Source organism: Neopelma chrysocephalum, unplaced genomic scaffold (genome assembly GCF_003984885.1).
Source record: "Neopelma chrysocephalum unplaced genomic scaffold, ASM398488v2 Primary Assembly neopelma1_42, whole genome shotgun sequence".
In the NCBI taxonomy this organism is placed as follows: Eukaryota; Metazoa; Chordata; class Aves; order Passeriformes; family Pipridae; genus Neopelma; species Neopelma chrysocephalum.
Genome location: NW_020897700.1, coordinates 1485010 through 1499017, shown reverse-complemented (window position 1 = coordinate 1499017; position 14008 = coordinate 1485010). Strand labels below are relative to the sequence as shown.

Here is a 14008-nt window from a genome sequence, read left to right as displayed (position 1 = left end):
ATACATAAGAAAATGCAAAATTCCAATTAATTTGCAAGATAAAAATGAAAACTGAACAATGAAAGACAAAAGTACAGTATTTTCTGGATTATGTGAAAGTGAAATGTTAAGCAGCCCATTTGTTTACAAATCCACAAATCAAAAAGCAGTCCTGAGGGTTTTGTGAATTTGCCTTCAGTGACTCTGACTGTGCTGCTATTTATGTTGGTGTACTGTGAGAGGGTACTGAGAAAGATTTCACAAGAACTATCACTCTAGAAAACTGTAATCCTGGGTGTGGGTGTTTGGTCTACTGTAGAAACTTCCTTTTCTTACATTTATGTTCTGTGGAAGTATTTATTGTTAGAAAATCCTGAAAATTATTAAAAACAATTAGAACTAACAATGACTGGTGTGTCAGCTCACCACATCAACTTGTTTGATTTCAGGGCTGCAAAAACACAAATAATAACCTCAATTTTCTTCTTCCCATAATTTTTTCATGTTTCATTTTGTCCTTGTACCCATCCCCCTTGCCCGAGCAGTCTCTCACAATTGTATTACCACTTCCTTTATTTTGTCTCAGGCCTGAGATCTATCACCATTCTTAGCCTGTGTGCTTATGAATGATACAGTGGATTATTCCGCAGTGCTCTGTGGCATGGCTGTGGATGACTAATATGTCCTCTGGCAGCCATGCCAGTTTAAATTTTTCCTTAAACAGATTTGGATGAAAAAATAATCCAGCAAAATACCCTACAGTTGTTTTCAACTTGGCTCAATACGTGAGTACAGCTTATTGTGTGGCCACAGGAACAGGTATCCTGGAACAACTGAAGGGATGAAGCTGGGGAAAGAACAGTAGTGAGGACCAGCAGTAGCTAAAAATGTTCATCAGTCTGCCTTCAGTCAGGTTGTCTATTGAACTGCAAATGTGACCTTTAGCAGGTGCAGTCAACAGCTGTGTATTCTCAGAGTGATCTTTGTGCTGTATTTGCAGCTCTGGCATGGAAGTTATTTATCCTCTATTGTTTTCATCTGTAAAATTGCAGTAATGAATTTCTCAATAGGGCATGGCTATGGCAGTGGATTTACCAGTGGAGATACTAATGTGAAGACACAAAAGAAATGCCACAGAAAATAATGAGCTCTAGATATATTATCAAATTTACTAAGTTGCATGGGGAGTCCCCAAAGGATGGTTAATTGTATATTTTATTTAATACTTTTGTTGACTTTAGCAATTTCTACTTCTCTGTCTCCTGCCATCTTATTCCTGCTTTGTCTGTATCCCTTTGGAGGAGCCAATTCAGTTGTCAGATAAGAAAAAAAGTGCTTTTTATTTGTCACATTACTCTTCAGCTGTACCAGTTGTTTGACCTGGCTTACTACACAGCCAGATATAGGTAGTCAGGTATACAACAGCTGTTACAAACAGCAAAACTGAAATCAGCTCAGAGCACTTGAGAACAAGAGCTGCACATGCTGCTGCTGCTTCCAGAAAAGATGTGCCCTCATTGGCTGCTGAGGTTGAGGGTCAGACCCTTTAGCTACCTTGAACTAACTTTAGAAAATGTGTTAAATTCTGCAGCAAGAGGAAAAGAGTTGCCAAAAGGATCTTCCCTCTCTTTACTCCTTCTTGTAGAATATTTCTTTGATAACTTCTAGCACTCAAAACAAACACTAAAGAAATAGAGTCTACTGATGAGCCCCATGCAAGGTAATGTGATTGCAAAGAAGAGGAGTCAGTATTACAGAAAGAGTAAATTCTGAAAAGAATTAGTCTAAAAATGTAAAACGTCTTTAGGTAAGTGATAAGGAGCAGATCCATATAGGATTATAATCAGCAATTTGAATTCCAATTTAAGTGAACTCTAAGTGATTGTCATGAAGAGGAAGTCAGATCATCTGCTCTCAGGCACTATGTAGCCTCTTTGGAAGCTTAAAATCATTTAACATAATAGTTTTAGAGTATATACTGTATTGTGTATATCTGCTTCAATGAATATTTGATATAAAACTCTTTTGATAAATAGCTTCTCCAAAGATACCTTATACAAATTTATAACCCTTATTTATTCTCTTTACTCCTAATATACTTTTTAGTAAACTATAAAGAACATTTTTGTTTCTTCTGGTGTCATACAATTCTTAATTTATGTATTTCTATGCAGCTGAAATAACTGAAGGATGAATTTTAAGTGGGAGGAAACCCACTTCTTTCATCAAACTCTATTTACAGGAAGAGTTTTTTCCATTAAAACGCTGAAGAGCAGAATTGCACCCTAATATGTTATAACCTGCTCCTGGCGACAAATCAATTCTGATAAGATTACAACAGACCTGCCAGTTTATTTTTAAAATTATTGGTCTCTGAGTAGTTGTAAATAAGACTAATCAAGATGGAGATTTTTAATAGTACTTTCATCTTTCAGTAAATTATGCAATATGTCCATACTAAACTTGATCATTATCCAGAAATACTTAATTTATGGAGCACACACAACTGAACTTTAAAACTGGGCCAAATATTGCAGTAATTGCTGGATAATTCCATGTTTTCTGATTTGTCAGTGCTTCTCTAAAGACTGCAAATTCTGCTTGGCTTATTGGATCACTATGTGGTTGTGCTTTAGAAGACTGGTAATTTCTAAATTTTTTCTGTGCTGTGCATATCTGTGGTGGGTTGACCCCGTCTGGTAAACTGCTCTGAGCCCGATTTGGGTCTGATTTTGGCTTAAATTTAGCCTGAAAGTCAGGAGATTATGTCACATTCAATGAATAATGAAGATATGGCACCTTTTTGGAGTGGTTCTGTAGAATGCAAAATTCTTCAAAAGTGTTTATTATTATTTTTTCTCTTTTTAAAAAGCTTTCACAATCTACTACAGTAATAATAGTTTTTATTTTTGTTCTCTGTCTCTTGTCTTCAGTCGAGGCCTCTTGCCCTGCAGGACTTTTTGCGAGGCAGCAAAAGAAGGCTGTGAACCAGTCCTGGGTATGGTAAATGCTTCTTGGCCAGATTTCCTGAAGTGCTCTCAATTCCAAAACAAAACTGAAAATGACACCACTGCAAGGGTATGCTTCTCACCACACCAAGAAAAAGGAAAGCACTGTATGTTTCCATTTTTAACTGTTACACTATGTTCATAAGTTCTTATTTAATGATGTATTTTTGTTACTGTGTAGGAAAAGCTCTGTGTTGAAATCATTATTTCCTGTTACTTTACTATTTCCCTTCATATTACTGTGATGAAGTCTGATTGTCAGTTGGTTATAATTTTGCTGTGATTTAATTGTTTAGTCTGAATTTTCTTCAGACTTGTGTTGATTTGAGGCTTTTTTGTTTTGCATCAAAAATTCGGAGCTATTTTGAGGAAAGAAGGTAGGAGAAAAGTAATACAATCTTTGAAAATGTTCTTCGTAGTTTTTCTCTGCTAAGCTCTAGTAAATACAGGTTTACTATTTACTACAGCAGGAACCTGATATACAGACCAAATTTCAAGTGGATCTCCTTTCTCCTTGCTGTAAAAATGAGCCCCAAACTGATCAAGAGGTAGACTTTTCAAAAGGCATAGTCTTTATATGCCCATGCATAAAGTCATAGTATCATCTAGGCTGAAAAAGATACTTAAGGTCATCCAGTCTAACGGTTAACCCAGCACTGCCAAGTCCACCACTAAACCGTGTCCCTCAGTGTCATGTCTACATGTCTTCAGGGATGGTGACTCCACCACTTCCTTGGGCAGCCTGTACCAGTGACTGACCACCACTCCTTCAGTGAAGAAAATTTTCCTAGTATCCAATCTAAGTCTCCCTTGGTACAACTTGAGGCCATTTTCACCTGTCATGTTGCTTGTTACTTCGGAAAAGACTGACCCCCACATTGCTTTCAGGTTGTTATAGAGAGTGATAAGGTTCCCCCGAGCATCCTTTTCTCCAGGCTAAACACCCCCAACTCCCTCAGCTGCTTCTCATAAGACTTGTGCTCCAGACCCTTCATCAGCTCTGTTGCCCTTCTCTGTACTTACTTCAACACCTCAAACTCCTTATTTGAGTGAGGACCCCAAAACTTAATGCAGGTGTGGCCTCACCAGTGCTTAGTACAGGGGGAGGATCACTGCCCTGATCGTGCTGGCCACACTGTTTCTGATAGAGGCCAGGATGTCATTGGCCTTCTTGGCCACCTGGGCACACTGCTGGCTCATGTTCAGCTGGTTTTACAGGTCTAATGAGTTTTGATCATAGAATCATGGAATCATCAATGTTGAAAGAGACCTTTAAGAATATCCAGTCCAACCTTGAACCCAGCACTACCACTGTAATCCTTAAACCACTAAACCATTTCACTAGATCCGGATGTCTCTTAAACATGTAAGGAAGTGAGAAGGAGACATCATCAGTCGTTCATTCCCCATGAAACCAATGATGCATTCTGGGGGGAAGAAATCTCAGAAGCCCTCTGAGGGCTGCTATTCGTATCCCTACTTACAGAAATATTCCAGCTCTGTTTTCTCTCTCTCAACTGACACTGTGTTAACTCTTATTATTTTACTTGGTTTGACCAGCCAACATAACTGATGCTGTTAAAACCACGGAGGAAAAAAACACAGTATCTTGAATGAGAAATAAAGCAACACAATGATCTGACTTAGATTAACATGGAGCTCTCACAAGAGCCCTGAAGTTATTTTTTGGGTAATTTGAATGGTAAAATGCTTTCAAAAGCAGCAGTGAATATGATGCTTCTGCTGTTTATAAAACAAAACTGTGTAAATGACAGTATAGAACTGTCAGAAAATGTTCACTTTTGTATTTTTACTCGAGGCATTTTGAATGAATGTCTGTTTCCGTTAAAAAACGATGCATAAGTGGCCTGAACTGCACTTAATAGCCATGAGATTTTTAACAAATTACAGAATTATAGAATGATTAGAGTTGGAAGGGATCTTAAATACCATATTGTTCCAACCCCCCTCCCAAGAGCAGGGACACATTCCACTAGACCAAGTTGCTTAGACCCCCATCCAACCTGACCTTGAGACTTCCAGGGATGGGGCATCCACAACTTCTTTGGGCAACCTGTTCCAGTGCCTCACCACCCTCACAGCAAAGAATTTTTTCCTAATATCTAATCCTAGCCTACTCTCTTTCAGTTTGAAGCCATTCCCTCTTATCCTGTCACTACATACTCTTGCAAGAAGTCCCTCTCCATCTTTCTTGTAGTCTCCCTTCAGGTATGGGAAGGTTGCAATTAGGTCACCCCTAGGTTCACAGTGGTATCAATTTAGAGGAATAACTTTGAGTAGATAATTGAAATACCTGATTACAACCAGGTATGTATTTTTCTTTAGGGAATGTGAAGCTAAATACATCCAATTGAGGGTTTTTTGAGAAGAAGCTTTTAAAAACAGGAAGACATCATCTTTCTTTTGTGCCCTTATATTTCCTTAATGCAGTGAAGAGAGAGATGATCTGTGTATGTGTAACATTAATGCTGACCAGCTGCAAAAACAGGAATAGTGGAATAATTTTTGAGGAAGACAAAAGGTTTTTCAGGATTGTGATGGTCTTTCATGTGAGAAAGCATTCACAGTTTAGAAAACTCTTTCCTGCAAGCATTCATTCTTTACTTCTTTTGATCCTGCATTACATTTTCTTATGTTCTTTGATTTTTATTCTCCCATTCTGCCTCCCCCACCATTTATCTCTGCCTGTATTCCTGTTCTTTGCCCGTTTCTTTGCTTGCAGTTTCCTATGTGGCCTTTTTAGGCCACATCCTTTGAGTGAAAGAGAAAGGTTCTTTTGTCTTCTTTCTCCCACAGGGTTTTGCATCATAAGGAAATAGAGAAATGAACAATTTCCTGGGAGTAAGGAGTTGCCAGCTTTTCTAATTCCATGATCATGATCCTATTCTCAAAACTTTCTGGAATTGACAGGAACAAGATGCGTGCACTGTACTGCAGGGTACATATGGTATAGGGAGCAGGAGATGAAAATTTGCAGGCAAGAGAATACAGGGATTCCTCTGTGTCCCACTGTGTTATTGTATATTGGGTCAGATGCAGATGAAGAGTCCATCTATCTTATAATGCTGACTCCAAAAGCTTACAAAATCAAATGCATAGAGAAGAATAGGAGAACAGGGCAAGACAATGTGACAATACTTTTCCAGATGCTCCTGCATTTTCCATCTGTTTGAGATTCAAGGACTTTCTTTAACTTCTAAGACACCATGGATGTTTATTCTATTAATATGTCCCTTTGTTTTATGGACCTATGTACGTTTTAACATCCACAGTACCATGTTCCAAAGTGTTTCAGCTTATCGAAGCGTTGTATGAAGAGCACTACCTTTTGATTGTTTTAATACCTCCTAAGTTCTTTCATAGCATTAGTTAGTGAATGTTGTCTCCACTTTGAAAAAAATTAGCTTCACTTTCCGTGGTCATTTTCACAGCATAAAGAATGCTTTATCTGTTGTTATACCTTGAAATGCAGATCTTGAGGATGGTAAAATAATGTTTATTTCAGTCTGTGCTGTCTGCAGCTTTCCAGGGACCTGCCCACATAATATTCTATAGATGACATTCCAGTAATCTAGCTGGGAAGTACAGAACATAAATGGTCTTGCCTCCTCAAAGCCACTTTTGATAGTACACCAGACACAGGTACAATAAAGCACTCTTTTCTGCCCATGTTTAGTCAGGGATTTTGGAAGCTATTCCAGTTTGTAAATCTCTCTGGGTAAGGTCTACAACAGGTAAATTTCTCTGTCAGCAAGGATTACTTCCATTTTGTTTGGGCTTCTTTTACCTAATATTTTTTCTTCTTCAGTAGTTCAGGCACATATATATTTGCATGATTTTATTAATAAATGTGTGAATTATGTACAGAGATATCACTAATTAACATTTCCCAGTATATTCCTTTAGAATAACACACTTGCAATTTTTAATAATTTTGAGTGGAATGGTTCATACTTCTCTTACTTCAGAAAATTATTTCAGGCATTATTTCTTTTGTTGGTGCTGCTGCTGCCTTGTTTCAAGCAGTCCCAGCATTTCTGAGTATGCAGCCATTTGCCTGTGTTCAAGAAAGTCTTACAAATGGTTGTATAACTAAATCCTCTAGGTTTCAGATCAAATATCAAGATTCAACATTCAACAAAAATGTTTGTTTTACAGCATTTGACAAGGCTTTCATAATTTCCAATAAATTCTGATCGAATTGTCAACCTACTAAAAACTTTTTGGACAAGCTTGGTAGAAAGCAGAAATTAAATTCATTTGACATACTGTTCAAAGCGTATGTGCTCTCCTTGCCATGAACAGTGCACTGACTGGACCAAACATATCCAGTCATCACCTAGTAGAAGACTGCAGCAGGTGAGATTAGTGTTTCTAAAAATTTCTTCTGATTACTTCCATATGCTAAAACTGAGAGAAACAATAGTAGTTTCAGTCTTCCTCTTTTTTTGAGTATAACATACAAACAAATAGGAAAATACTGACTGTAGGTATGACCTGTAGGAGAAGTGGTTCGGGGTAGGAGCAGAACAAGATGGGGATGCATTAAGGAGGCAGAGTCAGAATGACTTATAAATGCTAGAACACAGTTTCGTGTTATAAATGCTTATAAATGCTAGAACACAGCCCAGAAATGAGTATGGGACCCCCAGAATCCTTGCTCTTCTGATCTGTTAGAAAAATAATCACATAAATATCCTTTCTGTTTACTTTTGTTCTCACAGGCCAAATTGGCATATTCACACAAAAGGTAGAAGTCCCTTACTGTTGCTTAGTACCAGTAAAACTCTGTACTGATGGGGTTCTGTAAGCAAATCAAGATGGTTCCTTTTGAGCTATTTCTGCTGTTTTTCGTTTCGAACATGCAGGAAACTGTGTAAAAGCCCAAGTTATAAGAATGTAAGATTACCAAGTCAGTTAAAGTTGCCTTTCCAACCTCAAAGACCCTTTCTTGTATGATAAATTAGAATGTTTTGATTATGTTATCATATTCTATTTTTACCTGACATAATTGTCTGAGGGATAAACACTGGTCTCCAGGGAACTAGAGCCCATACTGAGGAAGTCTCTTGTTTCTAGGGGCCCCTGTAGAGCTTACTGACTGTAGCGATTAGGAAGTGCAGTGCATAAGGCAGGAAACTGGAGAAACAAAAAGATTGGCTCATAATAAAGAAAGTGTGATTTTATTATATGGAATGAGATTCTTCCCTGTCACCGTTGCAGTCACCATGTTCAGCAAGGCACTGGAATAGAAGTGGACTCTTCGTTTGTATAGCTGGAGTTTATTTGCAGCTGAAACATGCTCTTGCAGCTACAAATAAAGGCAAGAATTCTTTGAACATGTAAAATAATACCTGTCTTTACTCTTCAGGAAAAAAACCACACACATGCTAACATGTCTTAGATTGGTCAAATTAAGTTATTATTCGTAATAACTTTCTCTTTAATATCTCACTGCTTCATTTTTGTCCCCTGTAAAATGAGACTGTGAGTGCTATCGAATCTCATGTTGGTTTTAAGACTATGATGTTTTGCAGTTTGTAATACCCTTCCAAAACTGGTAGAACACAGGTAAGTCTGTAGCTCTTTAGTTAGAAGTTAGGAAATCTGTCCAACCACACAGTGTGTTGTGAAGGAACCTACTGAGAAGCACAGTATAAGGTAAACAATAACACCGTGCAAAAGGATAGTGCTGGTGGTTTTGCCCTATCTTGCTTCTGATTAACTGTCACAAAGATTAAGTGTCACAAACTAGTTGAAAATTTTTAGTTTAAAGTCTCTTAGCATTTTGGGCACTTTTCTGTAAAGTTAGAAGCCTTCTTTAAAATCATTGCATAAGCAGCTTTCACTGCAATAAACATGGCTCCATTACACAATTAGACAATGATATTTGTATTGCAAAATCAAAACTATGTGCTGTCCAAGTGGAGACTACACCTGGGAATGTAATAGAAAAGATTTTGAAATTATCCCTAAGTTTTTATTACAAACAAATTTTTCATAAAGGGTGTGTGTTTCAGTTGACTAAGTCTTAAGATTGCCCCGTTGCTTGGGGATGATAAAATAATATTTCAGGCTTAGGAAAGAATGTAAATGTGTTGGAAAAAAATAATCCCCTGCTGACAAAAGTTAAAAGTAATAATGAAGGTACTGAGAGTGTGCGTGTGAATATCTGTTGCCATAGTGTGATAGAAAGGACTGCTGTTTTAGGACCACAAATAAAATTAAAAATCTAGATGAATAGTTGCACTTGCAGTCAGTGCAAGCTGAAGCTACGTGTCATTTTTGAAAAACACATATTTAGGCAGGTCCAGTGCTAAGTGATACCTCACAGCATCCACTGTTTACCTAGTGGTTTGGCAAATTGTGAAGAATATCACACTGCTAAACAGTAAGGTCAGTCCTAAGCAGAAATTATTATTTTTTTTTGTAGGCATGTTAAAGGCTGCTTGTTTAGTCCCAAGGGAGACGTAACATGTGTAATAGTCTTTCTGTGACTGCCTGTTGAGGTCTTTTAAAATGGGTCATTCACTGATAGCAGTTTTAAATGGCTTTGTTCTGTCTCAAAAATTGAGATTTTTCTTTCAGGTTTTTTTCTTGACCTTCTTGCACTCAGTGATGTTTCCTCCCTGTGGGAAATCTTGAATCAGTTTATCAGTTTAATCTTGACTATCAGTTTAAAGTAGCATTAAGTTTGTAGTGTTGATGCTAATGATTTTTCTCCTCATTCTGTCTTTTCTTCTCTTTTGCAGCACTGTGTGGAGGAGAGGAGAGTTTCTTGTGTGCCAGTGGGATCTGCATCCCAGGGAAACTGCAGTGTAACGGCTACAATGACTGTGATGATTGGAGTGATGAGGTCCATTGCAGTAAGTTTCTTAAACCTTGCAGTGTTCTTTTGAAGCACTGAATCCATTCAGGGAAACCTGAACACTAAAGAAGGCTATTGGTACAGAATAGGAGCTTTGCATGGTATTTGCATATACTGACATTTGGAGTCTTGTCAGTTGCCATTGATTCTGTTCACCTTTGCTCACTCAGGCTACAGCATGTGATTTTGATCTGTCAAATTTTGTGCCTTGAGGCAGATATTCTGCAAAGAGCCATGTGGAAGTTAGAAGTGTTTGGGGGCTTTTTTAAAAATGGATCAGTAAGGGAGTGCTTCCAATAATCAACTGAAGACTGTTAGCTGTAGGTTTTTCCTGGTCCTTGGCATTGATTTTAGAGTAGATGCAAGACCATCTGTTTAGAAAGTTCTCGTCTCAACCCTGGATGAGACTTACTTAAAGTAGTCCCAGTATATGGTGTAGTAGAAAAGAAAAATGAATATACATATGTGACAACTTAATTTCTTATTTATCTGTCTGTGGTAGTGCACATCTTTAGAGTTCCTATGTGTTTTTCTTTATGAACAAGAATGTCCTTGGACTACAAACACTTTCAGAAAAGCTGAGCAAATGTACGGTAGGAAAATGATGAGAAGGAAAAAAAAAGAAAGAAAAAAGGAAAATGTGGGAAAATTATTAAATAGCGACTATAGTAGGGCATGATGCCACAAAACAGTGTTGCTCATTCAGACTTTGGAAACTGTGCAGTTTACACTCACCTCAAAAGATTTGTTCTTATTAGTGATTTAAGAGCCTGGGCATTCCAAGACTCACAAAGCTACTTTTAAGGAAGTTGTTGCTAGATTTTATCTCGGATACTCCAAGGAATAAATGACGGCAGTAATTTCCTCTTGGTCTCAATATGAATGAGGCTAGAGCTTGCTTTTCCTTTAATAGCCTCCATTTATTTAATGGAGATTGAGATAATGTCTGTTATGTAAAAAGTATTGTATGTTTTTATTTTTCCTGTCAGGATTAGCTTCAGATTTAATGTAAGCTAAAAAATTTAAAAATGCCTCTGGGACTTATGACTCTCAAGTTCCATTAGAAATGGGAAAATAAGAAATTAGCAACAAAAGAATAAATATATGACATATCTTGAAAAAAAAGCATAAATTTCATGAGCTAAGATTGCAAGCTCTAAGATTACCTTTAAAAGAATGCCTGTCTGTTTAATGATACAGGGTTTATGTGTGGAGGATGTCTTCTATTAGGATACTTAGTAAGAGTTGAGGAGAGGGGTCACATAAGACTTTCTTGACTTACATAGCAGAAATAGCAAAACTAAAGGAGGACTTATTTTCCTGAAAACTTGTCTGATAAAAGATGCTATGTTTCTTGCAGTCCTTGCCCCTCTCAAAGTCTTAAGTCACCTCACTAAGTTATAGAATAGGTTGCTCAGAGTCCCATCCAACCTGATCTTGAGTGTTTCTAGGGATGGGGTATTTACTACTTCTCTGGACAAGCTGTCCCTGTGTTTCACCATCCTCATTGTAAAAAATTTATTCCTTATGTCTAGTCTAAATCTACCTTCTTTTAGTTTAAAACCATTATCCCTTGTCCTATCACAACAGACCCTGTTAAAAAGTCTGTCCCCATCTTTCTTATATGCCCTCTTTAAGTATTGAAAGGCCACTCCTTCTCCAGGTTAAAACAGCCCCTACCCTCTCAGCCTTTCCTCAAAGGAGAGGTGGACCATCCCTATGATCATTTTTGTGGCCCAGGTCCATGTCTTTCCTGTGTTGAGGACACCAGAGCTGGGTGCAGCACTCCAGGTGGGGTCTCACCAGAGCAGCGTAGAGGAGCAGAATCACCTCTCTTGACCTACAGGCCACTCTGATGGAGCGCAGGATATATTTGGCTTTCTGGGCTGCAAGTGCGCATTGCTGGTTCACGTCCAGCTTTTCATCCACCAGAACCCCCAAGTTTTTCTTGGCAGGGCTGCTTTCAATCCACATTCCTCAACCTGTATTGATATTGGGGGTTGCCCAGACCCATGTGCAGCAGGTCCCTCTGGATGGCGTCCTTCAGGCGTGTCAACTGCATCACTCAGCTCTTGTGTCTAACCTTGATGTGTCATCCCACAGCCATTGTCATTGTCACAGTCAAGCCTGATACTATCCTCCTCCCCTCTCAAGTCTAGCTTAAAGATCTAACTCATCTTTCAATGAAACCCACTAGTTTGTGAGCATTCACTGGCCTTCCACATCCAGAGCATCATACCCATTGTACAGAGAGAAGCACCTGGGAAGACAAGGTGGGCAAGAAGGGGTTTCATATGCTATCACAAGTGTGGACTTGCTTCCAGTCTCTCTTTTCCTTTAAGCTACTGCCTTGTGCCTGACAAAGGGAGGATACATCTGCAATCGCAAAATTCTTATATTAGAAGAATTTATGCTAAAATTTAGATGCTGTCAGGTTGGAGAGACATCTTTGTTTTTTAGTTACAAAGTTACATACGTTGGGGATGGAATAATCTCTCCCTGTGCAGGTGACTTTATCTGAGCTAAATGTCTTAACCTGCCATATGGAGAATGAGCTGAGAAATAGACCAATGCATGATTTGTCTGATTTTAAGCACGCTATGCTATAAATTCTGTTTTTACTTTCTAAGATGACGTGAAACTTTTAGAAAATATGAATACTTCTGTGGGGGAAGGGAAAGAAGTGATTCATATTCAAGTTCCAGAGCTGAGGTTGCTTGAGAAACTTAGGGCATTCACCTAGGTGAAACACTTGGTTGACATTGATCTTAAGGGATAGAAACCCCACTGCAGCTTCTGGGAGAGTTTTGCACCTGTCAGTGTGTAATACACTTAGAAGGACACCCTGCTTTCAAAGTGGGACCACTGTGCAATCATGAACACAGGAGTCACATGCCAAGAGAAGAGAAGCACAGAGGGCTTCCCTGGTTCCAGTGGCATAGCTTCAGTAGGAAGGAGGGATTCCCAGCTGTTCTGTATCCTGGCTTTCTCCCTGGAAAGCTATATGTCAAGGAGAAGCCTAGAGGAAAGCAGTGAAACTAGGTCACTCACTTCCCAACTATGTGCTTTGAAATTAAAAGTTATTTCTAATGGGACCGGACACCACAAACCCTGATTTCTCTTCTACCTGCTTTCTCAACTACAACATAGAGTTCATGTTTATATTGAACGTGAGAGTATTCAAGTATTTTGGATATTCTCAGAGAATATCTGTCAGGGCTTTACTGAAGCCTTCCGTCATGAAAAGAAAGCTTAAACTGATTTAGAGCTGACAGTGATAAGAATTCCTTGATGAAAAGGCACCAAGCCAAAACTGAGCTGAAAACTGTGTAAAGCATGAAGCTCATTTGAAACCATTGTAAGATCAAAGGCAGGCTCAAAAGCAGGGTCTAGGGGTATTGATTTTGCTGTTAGAATCCTCAGTTCCATTTAACAGCCACATTGGATGCTGAAGACTGTCCTAATAATTTAGATGATGAAGCCCACAACCTTTCTTGAGAACTTTACGTGCATAATTTAATCAGTTTGGTCCATATGTGTAACTAGAGCACTTGGTTACACAAAAAGACAATTGGTAGGAACAGAGAAGAAATATCTAAAAATTTCTTTGATTTTTCATGTTCTTCCGTATTAGATTCTCGTAAACTGATACATACCAGTATTAATGCAGACCTTTGTAGCATATCTTTAGCTAATCTTGTTTTAGTCAGTACATTCTAGTGTTCATAATTTATATGAATGTTCCAATGTAATTTCAACATTTTACAAAAATTTGTTTTGTAGACTGCAGTAGTGATGTATTTCGTTGCAACACGGGAAAATGCCTAAATTATTCTTTTGTTTGTGATGGATATGATGACTGCGGAGACCTTAGCGATGAACAAAACTGTGGTAAAGTTTTATGTTTTTCTGAAGTCTTTAAGATATCACGATTGCCTAAGCCAGTCATCTTTTCTCTTAAACTACTACAGGAGTAATAAATCCTGCTGTTACTCTATTTGGACAAAGTGAAAACAGCTCACAAATTCTATATGCAATTTGAAAAGGTTTAGAGAAAAGTTCTGGGTCAATCCAAATCTTGAAGGTAGTGGTATTTATAAGAAATATTATGATTTTCAATTTGATTTAAACT

The 14008-nt window shown here is 38.1% G+C and overlaps 1 protein-coding gene across 5 annotated transcripts in view; it reads left to right on the top strand.

Annotated features, from left to right (window-relative positions):
• The window catches only part of CORIN (corin, serine peptidase), a 129580-nt gene that overhangs the window by 62018 nt on the left and 53554 nt on the right, over positions 1-14008 (top strand). For 4 of the 5 annotated variants that reach the window (XR_003533155.1, XM_027676327.1, XM_027676326.1 and 1 more), the window contains exons 5-7: positions 2913-3094; positions 9761-9874; positions 13660-13767. Coding sequence is in view for 4 of the 5 variants with exons in the window: in XM_027676327.1 (XP_027532128.1) it covers positions 2913-3094; positions 9761-9874; positions 13660-13767 (404 nt within the window). In the remaining variant the exon portion in view is untranslated. The remainder of the gene's footprint in view (positions 1-2912; positions 3095-9760; positions 9875-13659; positions 13768-14008) is intronic. The other variant, XM_027676328.1, reaches the window with a different exon arrangement.